The sequence below is a fragment of the Astatotilapia calliptera genome, chromosome 20 (genome assembly GCF_900246225.1).
Source record: "Astatotilapia calliptera chromosome 20, fAstCal1.2, whole genome shotgun sequence".
In the NCBI taxonomy this organism is placed as follows: domain Eukaryota; kingdom Metazoa; phylum Chordata; class Actinopteri; order Cichliformes; family Cichlidae; genus Astatotilapia; species Astatotilapia calliptera.
The window spans coordinates 17,171,386-17,185,921 of record NC_039321.1 but is presented as its reverse complement, the minus strand read 5'-3'; the positions used below and the strand labels follow the sequence as shown (position 1 = coordinate 17,185,921).

Here is a 14,536-nt window from a genome sequence, read left to right as displayed (position 1 = left end):
CCGCCTGGTCCGGCCTCAGCCTCTGCAGCTCCGCCTGGTCCGGCCTCCGAGTGTTCAGCTTCGTCTGCTCCTGCTCGTCCCGTCCGTCCTGCTCGTCCCGTCCGGCCTGCTCGTCCTGCACGTCCCGTCCGGCCTGCTCGTCCTGCACGGTCTGCACGTCCTGTCCGGCCTGCTCGTCCTGCACGTTCTGTCCGGCCGATGACTGGACGTCGTTGCCATCATGGACAGCCCTCTGAACTACGCCGCCGTCATGGACGGCCCCCTGAACTGCTACGCCACCAGTGCCTCCCGCCCGGCCGGCCTCCTGACCTGCTCGGTCGCCGTCGCTGCCTCCCGCCCGGTCGGCCTCCTGATCTGCTCCGTCGCCACTGGTGCCTTCTACCTGGCCGGCCTCCTGAACTGTTTTCTGGGTTCTTGGACCGTTGGCCTCCGGGTCAGCCCCCTGAGCTCGTGGATTTTGGACTGCTGGACCGTTGGCCTCCTGGTCGGCCTCCTGAACTTTTGAACTGTCTTTTGTTGTGTTGTCGGCCTCCGGTGCAGCCACCTGAACCGCTTCGCCATTCGCTCCTGTTCTGCCGGGTTCATGGTCGCCCTCCTGAAGTCGGGTCTCGGACTTTTTGTGCCATTGTTGTGTTTGCTCTGTGTGTTTTCGTTTCTTTGTTTTTTGTGGCCTTGTTTCTGGCCCTCCGTCCTGGGCCCTTGGTGGGTTGTTGTGGTTTTGTTTTCTGGGTGTTTTCGGGCGTCTGGAATCCGCCCTTGAGGGGGGGGCTCTGTCACAGGCTGGGTCTCCGACCCAGCACTCTGAGTTTTCTTTGTATTTGTCTCATTTTGTTATGTGATCAGTTTTGTGTTATTTCCTATTTTTCCTTTAGTTTAGGCAGTTATTGTTCTTGGTTTTCTATGTTTTGGGGTTTTGTAATTATTCATCACGTATTAGGTCTGTTAAGTTGTGTTGTCATGTTTTAGTATTTCCTGTTTTATTCTGGCAATGTCATGTGTTCTTTGTTTATTGTATTTAGCTTTCCTCTCCTGGTCCTGTCATTAGGTTTATGTCTGTCAGCTGTTTTCCCCCATGTGTCGCCACTTCCCCTGATCACCTCATGTCTGTATTTAAGCCTTTTGTTTTCTCCATGCCATTGTCGGTTCGTCTGTTTACATCACCGCAGTCATGGTTATAGTTTTCGTCTGTTTATTCTCACCAGAGTTACAGTCATAGTCTTAGCCTGTTTATTTTCCACCTCGGTCATAGTTATAGTTTTTGGTCTTAGTACCTTTAGTGTTTTGTTTCTTAGTGTTTTGCCAGCTCAGTGTTTTGTTTCTTAGTGTTTTGCCTGTTTGCTTTGGTCTCTTGGTTCATTTCCTGCCGTCATCGCAATAAAGGTTCACTTTTCTGTTAATCATTACTATTCCTCGTCATCATCTGCTTTTGGGTCCTGTTTCCGCACACATCGGCGCACCCCGCCGTGACACACATTTTGCTGTATATATTTTTAGTTTCTTTCTATTGTTTTGTCTCAGCTTCTCAGCTCTATCTTTTCGCCACTTCTTCCACACCAAACGTTTCCTACACAGTGCACAAGTGCACAGTAAAGGTAGGGGAGGGGCTGGTAGCATTAGCAGATTTGATTGGACAATCCAGTGTCAATAATGAAAATTACTGAATGGGCTGCTGGTGCACAGCGGCCATTCAAGCTGGCCTGTCGGCCCAAAAGTGCATCAGCCCACTGGGAAAATTCCCAGTATGCCAGATTACCAATCGAGACCTGTTAATGAGGCATGTACAATTTTGGTAAAATTTCCTTTTTAACACTATACTTCAAAGAGTTAGACAGACAGTTAACCATCCAATTACACAATAAATAGAATGTATGAACAAAGCACTACCACTCCCACCCACTATAAAAGCCAAAGCACTGTGGATATGACTGGTGCTATCTTGGGCTGCTGATTTGCAGCCACCATTTGTGCAATGAGGACAAATTTGTTTCAATTTCCATTGACATCCATCCATGAAATAAAATGGATGGATGGATGAAGCCTATCCTAGGTGTTTAGGGCGAGAAGTAGGGCACACCAGTTTCCCATCTATTATAGACTGGAGACTGAATTGCCAGTTAACCTACCAATACATGTTGTTGAACTGTGGGATGAAGCTGGAGTGTCTGGAGAGAACTGAGGCAAGCATGGGGAGACCATGCAAGCTCCACACAGAAACATTGCACCACTGCTCTGTGCTGCTTGTTATATAATTTGTATGTTTTGAAAAACAGTATAAGTAGTATTTCTTGAATGATCATTCTGGCAGGTGTAATGTTCAGGACTTAAAAGCAGCAGCTGGAAATGTTAAAGCCGCATTTAAAAACGTGTTTGTGGATGTTCTTAATGTCTTGTGTAGTTGTGTGTCTCTGTGTGTGGGTGTATGTGCATGTTTGTGATCTAAAGAGAGCGATAAACAACTGTGTTACAACACGAACCATCTGTCACCAAGAGTTGGACTGCAGAGTTGCAGTTTCTCACGCCTAAAAGTCCTATGCCCAAAGTCATTGCTGTTTATTAGTGAATCTCTTCTTCCACAGCAGGTGCTTACCAAACATGTCTGTACTTTAATGTATGTTATATGCAGTGTGTGTGAAACCACCATGCATGCACAGAAAGGCTAAGCCACAAAAGAAAGTCTAAACTAGCCAAATGACGAAAACATCATGTACGCACGCAAAGTCGTGCATGCAGGAAGATTGTAGTCACAGCCACACATTACTGGCCAAGCCACAGTTGAGAACAGCTGTGAGATTTGGTCTGCGATAAGAGTGACACATTTGGGAGTGATGACACATTAATGTAATTTTACACAGGGATAAATTTCTAGATTGTAACACTGAGGCCTTGTACTAAATGTCACTGGTAGTCTGTTTGGCTATTGTTCAGAACAGCTATGTAGGATATGCAAAACACCTGACATCTATTTATATACCAGAGGACCAACTCTGACCTAAAAGTGACAATAGATTTAAGGAAGAAATTTATTTTTATTCAATTCAGTTCAACTTTATTTATATAGCGCCAAATCACAACAAAAGTCGCCTCAAGGCGGTTCATAGATACAGAGAAAAACCCAACAATCATATGACCCTCTGTGAGCAAGCACTTTGGCGACAGTGGGAAGGAAAAACTCCCTTTTAACAGGAAGAAACCTCCGGCAGAACCAGGCTCAGGGAGGGGTGGGGCCATCTGCTGCGACCGGTTGGGGTGAGAGAAGGAAGACAGGATAAAAGACATGCTGTGGAAGAGAGACAGAGGTTAATAACAGATATGATTCAATGCAGAGAGGTCTATTAATACATAGTGAGTGAGAAAGGTGACTGGAAAGGAAAAACTCAATGCATCATGGGAATCCCCCGGCAGCCTATGTCTATTGCAGCATAACTAAGGGAGGATTCAGGGTCACCTGGTCCAGCCCTAACTATATGCTTTAGCAAAAAGGAAAGTTTTAAGCCTAATCTTGAAAGTAGAGATAGTGTCTGTCTCCTGAATCCAAACTGGAAGTTGGTTCCACAGAAAAGAGGCCTGAAAACTGAAGGCTCTCCCTCCCATTCTACTTTTAAATACTCTAGGAACAACAAGTAGGCCTGCAGAGCGAGAGCGAAGTGCTCTAATAGGGTGATATGGTACTACAAGGTCATTAAGATAAGCTGGGGCCTGATTATTTAAGACCTTGTATGTGAGGAGCAGGATTTTGAATTCAATTCTGGATTTAACAGGAAGCCAATGAAGGGAAGCCAAAACAGGAGAAATATGCTCTCTCTTTCTAGTCCCTGTCAGTACTCTTGCTGCAGCATTTTGGATTAGCTGAAGGCTTTTCAGTGAGTTTTTTGGACATCCTGATAATAATGAATTACAGTCGTCCAGCCTGGAAGTAATAAATGCATGAACTAGTTTTTCAGTGTCACTCTGAGACATTTTAAAAAATGTCACTCATTTAAAAAACACAGTTTTTGCAGGGTTTTCAAAGTTACAATATAGATTAAATTACTGATTCATTAAAGCTTCTCTAAATTATATTTGCCTCAGAATATTTGGAAGCTCTTGAACCCACAGAGAGTTATCAGAAATATCCATTTCTGTAGCTACCTTCAGGTTTATGATGTTTATCCGGTCATATTATTACTGCATTGGTTCTGGCAAGGTAGAGAAGTGAAATGTCACTCATGATACTGATGAGCCCTTTATTGTGTGTCTTTCTGTCTATCTTCACTGCTCCACTATCCAATAAAGGAAATAATGCTCAAAAAGTAATGAAAAAAAATAACCAATGTTCTAATAACACTGATTTGGGTTTAACATCTTCAACTTCAACAAGTTTTCAACTTAGGTCCATATATGTTTAGACTCTGACAGTTTTTTGTTTTTTTACCTGTTAACTGATACATATTCCAGTTATAGTTATATAATGGAATGAAGCAAATAAAAGACCTGAAATTGATTTGAGGTGTGGTGTCTGCAATATGCAATTTGCAGTTTAGAAGATTTTGCTGTGAACAGACAAAATGCTGTCAAATTGCTGGTGAAATTAGCCATACTTAAGCTGTGAAAACCCATTGCTACAATAAATAAATTGCTACAATATTGGATGTCAATGAGAGACAAAAAAGCCTGCACACTGCTGGAAAAAACATTCTTTGAACAGAGACCCAGATCAACCTCTACCAGAATGATGGAAAGAAAAATGTATGGCGATGGTGTGGAACAGCTAATGATCCAAAGAATATCACATCATCTGTAAAATATGGCAGAGACAGTGTGATGGCTTCGACACGCATGACTTAGTAATGATGTGTTTATTGATGATGTGACACAAGGCAGAAGCAGCCGAATGAATCCTCAGGTGTTCAGAGACATACTGTCTGGCAATCAAAATACAGTCAGATGGGGTACCGCTTCATAATACAGATAGACAATGACCCAAAACATAAAGCCAAAGCAACCCAGGAATTTATTAAAGCAAAGCAGTGGAATATAAAGCATGCATTTCACTTGTTTAAGACTAAACTTCAGACAGAAAGTCCCACAAACAAACAGCAGAGCATTAAGAAGAAGGAAACCCAGCATCTGGTGATGTCCATGAGTTCAAGAATTAAGGCTGTCATTGCCAACAAAGAGATTTTAACTAAGTATTAGAAATGAATTTTTTTTCCAGTTAATTTCTCCAATTACTTCTGACCCCCTGAAATGAAGGGGTTGTGTTAAAATTCTTTAGTTCCTCACATTTTTATGCATTCTAATTGTTCAACCCACTGAATTAAAGCTGAAAGTCTGCACCTCAACTGCATCTGAGTTGTTTCATTTAAAATTCATTGTGGTAATGTACAGAACAAACATTTTTAAAAAAAGTTGTCTCTGTCCAAATATTTATGGAGCTAATTGTATTTATATCACAAAAACAGTCAACTCAACATACTTTATACTGTAAGGTAAAGATCATACAATGATAACCAACATCAGGAACCTTCACTGCCAATGATGTCTGGGAGCTCACAGGATTAAATAAGGGTACTTTCAGGCCTACAGTCTTTCGTCCCTTTAAATCAAACTCTGGTTTGTTTTCCCTATTGGTGTAGTTTGTTTGTGCAGATGTATACACAGTAATCACACTCGGAAGCAATTTGGTTCACTTGGAGTTTACTTGGATTTTTCCTATGTGTGAAATGAAACCTTTCAAAGGGAGAAGCTGATGAGTTTAAAAGTTTATAAACTTATCGGCTGATTTGGACAGACTTGCTGCTGCAAGCTGTTCTTCACTGTTAATGGAGTGAAAGAGTTCACCCACTTCAAGGCTGGGTTGTTAAGCAAAAGCCAGTCATATCCCAGACCTGCTCTCAGTTCTGGAATCACAAGGCTGAAAGTGATCTTGTATGAAGTCATGTGTGACTGTGCAACATGGCAAATAAACAGAATTCTCCAAATGTCCATGTGTTCCTAAAAGATTTTCACTGACTTTAGAGAACTGTGGGCTATATGAATTTTTCCTGCAGTTTATTTGGTAATGATAGTGGTGGCATAATTTTTACCTGCTGGTAAAACATATATTTTGTTGAAAGTCTCTGTAATATTACTGGCATCTGTGCTACTGGCATCCATGTGATGATTGCTAAAGGCTACATCTTTATTAGAAATAATTACAAACTGTGAAAGGAATATTGAGAAGTGAGACTCCTCTGCTCTGTAATTTAATTCTTGTGAGTACACGAGGGCATCAAAGACGGGATAGGAAGCTGTAATATGGATTCAGTCTGGCGCCGTGAAGACTACTGCGCACCATCCTGGGATGAAAAAGATCCCAGAAATGACATGACTCCATGTCAGTGGTGACAGCGTAACATGATGATCATAAACTTCAAACATGCTCCACTACATAACTTTAATCACTGATGGCAGCGTGACTGAGGACGTTGGTATGATGTTCGCTGACTACTGCCAAACATAGCAGGATATTTTTGGAATCCACAGAAGTGAAAAAATAGATACACTATATATAGTTTCATCAGGTCCACATACTTACAAAAACAACAAAACAAAAAAACCCTGTAAAACTTTGTGTGACAGGGTAAATGACACAAGCTTGCACAAGTACTTTGTAAAACAAGTAAGATGGAAAAGTGCTAAATACTACGTTCAGTTACCATTCCTCCTGTCCTGGTGTGAACTGCTTGAATCGGTTAGTAGTGAGTGACACCTCATTATCCCACCGTAGCCCTGCAGAGACCAACACGCCAATGTATCTGTTTCTTTGTGTTGTTAGTTCTGTTTGCATGGATGCTCTGTGCCCTCAGATTAAGTGTTCATGACACGGGGCAACAAACACATACACACACAGTCACAGAGACACAGGTGCAGCAAAACCACCACAGACACATCACTGGGTTGTAGATGACAGCCTGGAGGATTTGTTTGTTCAAGTGCCACAGCTTGAGTGCATTCATGGCTCACAATGGTAAACCTCCCACCGGGCTGGTGCTGTCTTCCCCTTAAAGACCCACTTCCACGTGAAAGTTTCAACAACATGCATCCAAGGCTACGCTTATTTCAAACATATATCAACGCATTTATTATTAAAATAAAAATCCTTTATAATCATAATTATCAGCTCTGCTTTGACGAGTAGGCTCTGCACACAGAACAGATGATTAACAGGCTATTTTATGCCCATATAAAATTTAATAAACATGAAAAACCTGTCAGTTATTGTAAACTGATTAAATTTAAGAAAACAAACAAAAACAAAAGAAAAGAAAGAAAAGCTGCATATTTGCACACCAAATCAAGGAATCGCGTAGACAAACAGGTAGTTCTTTGGGGTTGTATTAGTGTGTAATGCCCAGAATAGCACGCTAACAATGTTTGTTTTTTTTTTTTAAAAAGAAAGAAAAGAAAAGAAACAACTGAGAGGTTTCCTCAATTTTGACCGTTCAACTATTGTAGATGTTTGCAAATAAGCAGAGTCTACACCAAATATTCACAATTTGGTCAGCTAAGTCTAAAAATGGAGGATTAAAAAAAATGCATACCAACCCTGGCACATTGAGCACAGACAGGTAAAATGTGAGGCATGCCGGTTATGAGCCGGCCTTTTCTACCAGAAAGTATTCACTGTTTAATACCAAAGCAATGCATAAATAAAAATTTTATCCTTTTGATGACGATAGATGGAAAATTAGAGGATCACTAAAATCCAAATCATCTGATAGCTTTACAGGTGCTTGACACGATCACACTAGATGAAGGCATGTGTTGACCAAAATTAGTACTTTCTAAAAACCATCAATGTGTTCATTACATTTCAGGTGCAAATTCATCTAGCAAGAAAAATTGTGGAGCAGACAGCCAACAAAATAAAAACATAGGCCATTCCACCAGAACTGTCCAGGACAGGAGTGTTTTATTTGACATTAGGAACACACGTGATGACTTTGCAAAGTATTAGTTTGAATTCACATGTCTGACTTCATATCATGGCAGCCAGTTACCCCCTATTGCAGGACACAATGTTTATATCCCTAAAAATATAGAGTTACAATACAGTTAAAGCAACATTCTGCTCTAGTCAAAGGAGCTTGCAAAGAAAAGCGTCTGGACTTCTTTAAGACTTCTTTAACTTAAAGAAGTCTTAAAGAAGTCCAGACGCTTTTCTTTGCAAGCTCCTTTGACTACGATGACCTGGATGACTGAGAACCTTCACAGACAACATTCAGCTCTAGTTATTTCCTGTAGTACAGAAGGAAAAATCTCATTATAGTTATGCTACTGTAAAAACAAACCCTGTATGGCAACATTCATTAGACATGCACAGTAAAATAACGTGCAACTCGAGAGCGAACTGCTTTCTCTCTTCCAAATACAGATCACTGAGTCCAATCTGCAATGTAATCAGAGTATCATAACCATGTGTCATATGATATATTTACTTGGACACCTCAGCCTCATTTGTAAAGTGGTAACAAATCCCAGTCAAAAGGTCAGTGTAGCAATACCACACTAAAAATACTTAAATAAAAGTCCATTCATTTCAGTTTCCTCGATACAGTTACAGTCAGTGAAGATAAACTTTAGATATTGTTATCATTCTTGTATAGTTCAACCTGTAATAAGTTACTTTCTAAAGCACTTACAACTGTCAGTGAGTTTAATATGTTTAAGAAGAATATTTTCATCTAAACTACACTGGTGAAGTATGAAGCAGGCAAAAACTGGTAGATATAAAAGTACTAGTATCCACAACTTGCTACATTCCTCCATTAAAACTAGATTTGGGTGAAATGTTTTATGTGCTTCAGAGTAACTGGGAAAGAATAAAAAATAATATTATTTCCAGGTTATTTCCATACTTATATTTATGATGATTTTAATTCAACCACAAAGAAACATGTTTCTGCATGGGGTTTGTCAAAAGGCTAAAGTCACTGTTTGTGTGTGTGTGTTTGGGGCGAGGATGTGTGTGTGTGTATGTGTGTGTGTGTGTGACAGAGCCACAAATATTGAAACTGTAATTTCATTTGCTTTTTCCATTAAAAGAAGGATTGAGTAAGGTTTATGAAAATGTGTTTAAATTTGTGTTTTTCATAGATTTATACTACATGCACATGTGCAGTTGGTTTTAGTGTGATCGTGTATGTGTGTTTACGTGGGCGTGCCCTCCCCAGTGGCAGTTTGTAATCAGCTGTCAAAGTGGGCACTGACCCCATCGCAGCATTTGAAAGCTGCATGCTGGGAAACGAAAAGCTTTCAAGTCCACTCGTGCAGTAGCAGCAGTGAAAGTGAAGGACAGGCAGCACAGACATTTAACCTGCACTTGTTCAGGATATTGATTAGCTGCATTTTGTCAGTTGTAAGAATGGTGGTTTAAGCCTATGCATTTTTTGTGTCTGTTTGGATTGCCATTTTTTAAACTCCAGTGACTTTATCAAGAACAGTAAAGAGCAAAGGTAAGATTTTATTATGGTTAATATGATAATCATGGCTAAAGATGGCAAACCACTGACAAAACAGGTACTAAAAAAATCTGCAATCCCATTTTTTGTTTTCGGCGAAAAATGTAAATGTCATTCAAAAGTTTTACTCATGCATAGCAAGTATAACAATGTGTGTGATTTAAAAAATAAATAAATAACCATCTGACTGGATTGGTAGATGTTCTTGATCAAAAAATACCCTAATAGTATGAATGATACTATAAATTTTATTTGACACTGGAAATTAAAGTTTTTCAGAAACAAAAGAGCCATTTCTTGAAAAAACTGCACTCTTACTTCACCTGAAATCGTAGATTTGGTTTTTCTTGCAGAATATTGTGCTGGCGTCTCAAACCTCAGGTTAAAAATTTCAGCTCTGGCTTTTGATTTAACCATGGATAAAGATTCAGAGTCAAACTTTTGTTTAATATGCTCATTTATGTTCTTAACTTGGGATTTAAATCAGTATTTTTATCTTTTCAAACTTTAACAAAATCTTAACATAGTTAATATTTTTAAAGTATTTAATGGCTGTGCACACACCCTATGTGGCTCTATCACATCAGCTCTGACCAAAATTTCGATGGCATGCAACAAGCTGCTTGCACAAACAAGGGATTGCGTTTTTTTGATTGTTTGTTTTTTCGTGGGAGAGCAATTTTAAATTTGAAAAAGCACTTGCTTTGTTTTTGCTTTATGTTTGGCTAAAGATGATTGAGCTGGGCCTCCCTGATGGCAACCTGATTGATGAGTTGATGGAGCTGACAGCACAGAGCCTCAGTCACCTGGAAATCCAAGAACACTTCAACGTCATCAAAGAGATCGGACGAGGGAAATATGGGAAAGTGCTCCTGGTTACACATCGCTTTAGAGGTATGACTGCACTTATTCTTCTTAAAGAAGAGTATAACCGGTTTCCTTCTATGTGTTATAAAAATCTTTTGTTTCCCAGGAGAAATCAGTTACAGAATTTACCTTCTTTAATGTTAGGAGTTTTAAAATTTCTTAATACATGGCAGAAAATTGTTTTTTATTTGCACTTAGCTGTTGTATTATCACAAAAGGATGCAATATATGATGACATATAATGTTTCTGAAAAGTATATATTCAACAGACTTAAGACCAAAAACACGTAGTCATTTATAGTCTACCAAAAGTCACCAAAGTTGTTCTTTTTGTCATGCCAGACATCTCTGTGGGTTGAAATAAAATAAAAGCTACTGAGAGAGAGAATGCTTTAGTGAAGAAACCTCAGGTTAAAAATTTGGGAAAACTGCTACTTGAAGAAAACATAAGGTGTATGATGTCTTCTGATTCTGTGCAAATCTTGAAACCTGAATGACCCAGTGCAGTTGAGTCAAATCAAAGCGGAGCAATAAAGGTGTCAGTGGAGACAAAGTAGACAGCCTGAATGCATAGCATGGGGTTGCAAAGGGTGGCTGGCTTGAGGCCTGGAGGTTCTCAATTTGGAAACAGCTAGCGTGTATGGGGGTGACCCATACACGCTAGCCTACGTTTTGGAAATACTCTGTTGTTGTGTCTTAAATAATTATCATATTCAACTGTCATCAGTTTGATTTATCTGTTTAACAAAGTAACACAAACATGTGTATGAACTGGGATACTAATTACAAAAACATGAATGATCTGCAGGGACTCCCATGGCATTGAAAGTGATGCCCAAAACTTCAACTAAGCTGCAGGGCTTTCTGCGAGAGTACTGCATCTCCTTGCACCTGTCCTGCCACCCCTGCATTGTGGGTCTTTTTGGCATCGCCTTCCAGTCTAATGAGCATTACTGCTTTGCCCAGGAGCTGATCATTGGAAGGGACCTTTTTGCTGTCATTCAACCAAAAGTGAGTCAAACAATTGCAAAATAAGACTACAACTAGAGCCATAATAGTGGGTTTGTAAGATTGTAATGTAATGTAAGCATTTACTTGAATTTACTGTCACATGTGCACCATCTGACTTTAGTGTGTTAAGACGTCAACTGTGAATTGAACTACAGAGTGCAGTTGAATTTGATGGCAATATTATTAGTTTTGCAGGTATTTTGTCGTAAGCCAACATATTGGCTCAGTGGTTAGCAGTGTTGCCTCAGGAGAAAAGGGCCCTGCATTTGACGGGTTTATGTGTGTTTCCTGTGTTTCTGTGTGTTTTCTAAAGATGTTTGAGTCCCTCTGCAGGGACAGAGTTGATACAATAATGTACTTAAGATGTATCTTCTGGCCACCAAAGGAATGTAAAGGAAAATGTATCTCACTGTATCTCAAAAAAAAAAAACAAAACAAAAAAAACAGTCAATCAAAATGAAAATCAGTAGATTTCTGCTGTTGGCCCTGGAAATCTGGGGACGACCCCTTCAGCGCTGTCCATAAGCCATGGCTGTATTCAAATCTTCCTAAGATAAACTTGGGACATTTTACAACATTAAGAGGCAGACCCATCAAATATACAGAATTAAAAGATTCTAACGGACCGGGTTAATTTGAACTTAGGCTGACTGAATTAAACCTTTCACAACCAATATGAATGGTTTTCCAAATTTCTTGAACTCACATTCATCAGAAGAAAACATTTAGATGTTTAATGTTTGGTGAAAGAAATGATGAGCACTAGAAATATATTAAAAACGACTGTATCCAGCTTCTATATTAGGGTCACAAGCCCATCTCCAATTTCATTTGTTCTAGGTGGGTATCCCAGAATCCTCAGTAAAACGCTGTGTCCTTCAGATCGCCAGTGCTTTGGAGTTCATCCACACCCATGGCTTGGTCCACCGTGATGTGAAGCCTGAAAATATTCTTCTGCTGGACAATCTCTGCTGCCAGGTGAAGCTGGCGGACTTTGGACTTGCCCAGAAGAGAGGAACCCTGATACGTTTTATCACAGGAATCCTTCCCTATATGGCCCCTGAACTTTGTTCTGTAGCTCTGCCCGAGGGCCAGAAAGAGGTGACTGCTCCACCTCTGAGTGTGGAGCCAAGTCTGGATACCTGGGCATTTGGCGTGGTTATCTTCTGCATCCTCACAGGCTACTTCCCCTGGGAACGCTGTGTGGACTCGGATGACTTCTACGAAGAGTTTGCAGATTGGTGGAGAATGGAAAATCGATCTAACGCTGAGGAGGACATCCCTCCTTTGTGGAAAAGGTTCACTCCAGTAGCCATGGAGATGTTTGGTAAACTCCTGGCTCTGGATGCAGGAAAAAGGTGTTCAGTGGGAGATGTGAGAGCATATGTGGAGAAGGACTGGCTGAAGAAGGTACCGGGTAATGATCAGCAGTAAAAGTCGGGGGAAAAGGGAAAAAAGAAAGCAGCATTTCTCTGGATTTTGTAGCTCCTTATTGCTTAAAAACAATAAAAATATATGATGTAGCTCAAAGCCAGCGTGTGGTTTGCAGTGATCTTTAATATCATTCTGATGCCTTTGTCCTTGTGTAAAAGCATCCTAAGACTAGCAAATGTCTTGTCTTACTGACCATTCAAAATATCCATCTCACATTTGAACTGAAAATCATCAATAAAACTACCAGGAGCATCGTTAGACTGTGGAAGGAAACTAAAGAAACCCACCAGATATGGAGGTAAAGGACTCTGTGAATCCAGAACTTTCTTGCTGTGAGGAAGCAGCACCATCTTGCTGCTAGTACGCAAAACAGACAAAAAATAAAACGGGAGTTTTCTGCATGTATTTGTTGCATTTAACTAATAAAAAAATTATATAGTAACAGTAAATTGGTGCGTGGTGATTGGCAGAGGTGCCTCAGGAGAAGATGGCCCTGTGTTTTGAGTTTGCATGTTCTCCCTGTGCTTCTCTGGGCTTTCCTCAAGTCTTTGAGGTTCCTGATTCATGTTGCCTATCTTGGCTCAGGCTACTCTTACTAAAGAAATTTAAGTTAAATAAAAGTTAACAATACAACCTAATTATTTTTAAGGTAATGTCTTTTTTGTATATGGGATGATACAGACTGTATGTTAAAATACGTGTACCTTATGGTACATACTAGTGGTGCAACGGATCAAGGTTGATTCGTAATCTGAACTGATCCCACTCCACAGGTCGGCATGCACGTGATCAGAAGATTCGAAAAAGAAGAAAAAAAAGTATGTGTAGGGTGCGCGTGGTGGATCTGTCAAGCGATAGTTATGGCCAGCTTAGCGGTCCAAGTGGCGGAGCAGAGGAATTTGCGGTATTTAGGTCCAAGTGGCGGAGCAGAGGAGTTTGCGGTATTTAGGTCCAAGTGGCGGAGCAGATGAGTTTGCGGTATTTAGGCAGCCCTTTGCTGCCCAATCTGACCAGGCTAAAGCTATTACAAAAGCTATTACAAAAGCTATTGGGGTGTTTAAAGTTATGGCTGAACTGTCCCAGGCATCTTCTGTTGCCTTAACTACTACAAATGGGTGTAGCAATGGAAAGCTACGTGACCGTGACAGCTCATTATATCACAGCAGAGTGCGATAGAATGAGCGGTATGTATTATTGTAGGGTCTAACTTACAATATAAAGCACCTTGAGGCAACTGTTGTTGTGATTTGGTGCTTTATAAATACAATTGAATTGAATTGAATTTAGTGGTAGATACAAAGCCCTGTACTGCCCTATATTGTACCATATTTTTTTAAATAATTGAGTGGAATGAGTGTTGAGTTGAATGTTTTTAACAGACAAAAAATAATTCAATAAGTAAATGTTAAATTTATGTCTTTTTTCTTTTTTTGCTGATCCAAAAATCCGATCCGTGACTTAAAACCGTGCACCACTAGTACATACAGTATATTTGAGGTTTTGAGTAGTATAACACATAGACTGTGCCTGCAGGGACAGAGTTGAATTTTATTTGAATTTACGTCCACCAGAAATACAAATGACCTAATAATTGCTCAACAGCTTCATCTATGAAATTTATGTTTGATTCCTGCAAAAACAGCATAAAATGAGAAAACAGATGCAAAACAATAAAAAAAGGAGGGAACAGAGACGGTTGCAGAGAAACCGAAACAATGAGAAACTGACATACAGAAAACAAT

The 14,536-nt window shown here is 40.1% G+C and overlaps 1 protein-coding gene across 2 annotated transcripts; it reads left to right on the top strand.

The window, feature by feature from the left end:
• The first annotated feature begins 9,257 nt into the window (after positions 1-9,257).
• LOC113013442 (serine/threonine-protein kinase SBK1) lies at positions 9,258-13,236 on the top strand. 2 transcript variants are annotated; one of them, XM_026154338.1, is made up of 4 exons: positions 9,258-9,476; positions 10,214-10,376; positions 11,158-11,360; positions 12,243-13,236. In XM_026154338.1, the coding sequence occupies exons 2-4, from the start codon at positions 10,214-10,216 to the stop codon at positions 12,792-12,794; spliced, it is 918 nt and encodes a 305-aa protein (XP_026010123.1). In that variant the 5' UTR covers positions 9,258-9,476; the 3' UTR covers positions 12,795-13,236. The 2 variants fall into 2 exon arrangements, with proteins under 2 accessions (XP_026010123.1, XP_026010122.1); XM_026154337.1 differs by having other exon boundaries at positions 12,201-13,236.
• The last annotated feature ends 1,300 nt before the right edge of the window (positions 13,237-14,536 follow it).

Excerpts from the sequence above, each read along its gene's own strand:
- LOC113013442 (XM_026154337.1), top strand. The coding sequence starts at position 10,214 with ATGATTGAGCTGGGCCTCCCTGATGGCAACCTGATTGATGAGTTGATG. Across the intron at positions 10,377-11,157 it reads GGTTACACATCGCTTTAGAG|GGACTCCCATGGCATTGAAA; the intron begins GTATGACTGCAC and ends AATGATCTGCAG. Across the intron at positions 11,361-12,200 it reads TTGCTGTCATTCAACCAAAA|GTGGGTATCCCAGAATCCTC; the intron begins GTGAGTCAAACA and ends CATTTGTTCTAG.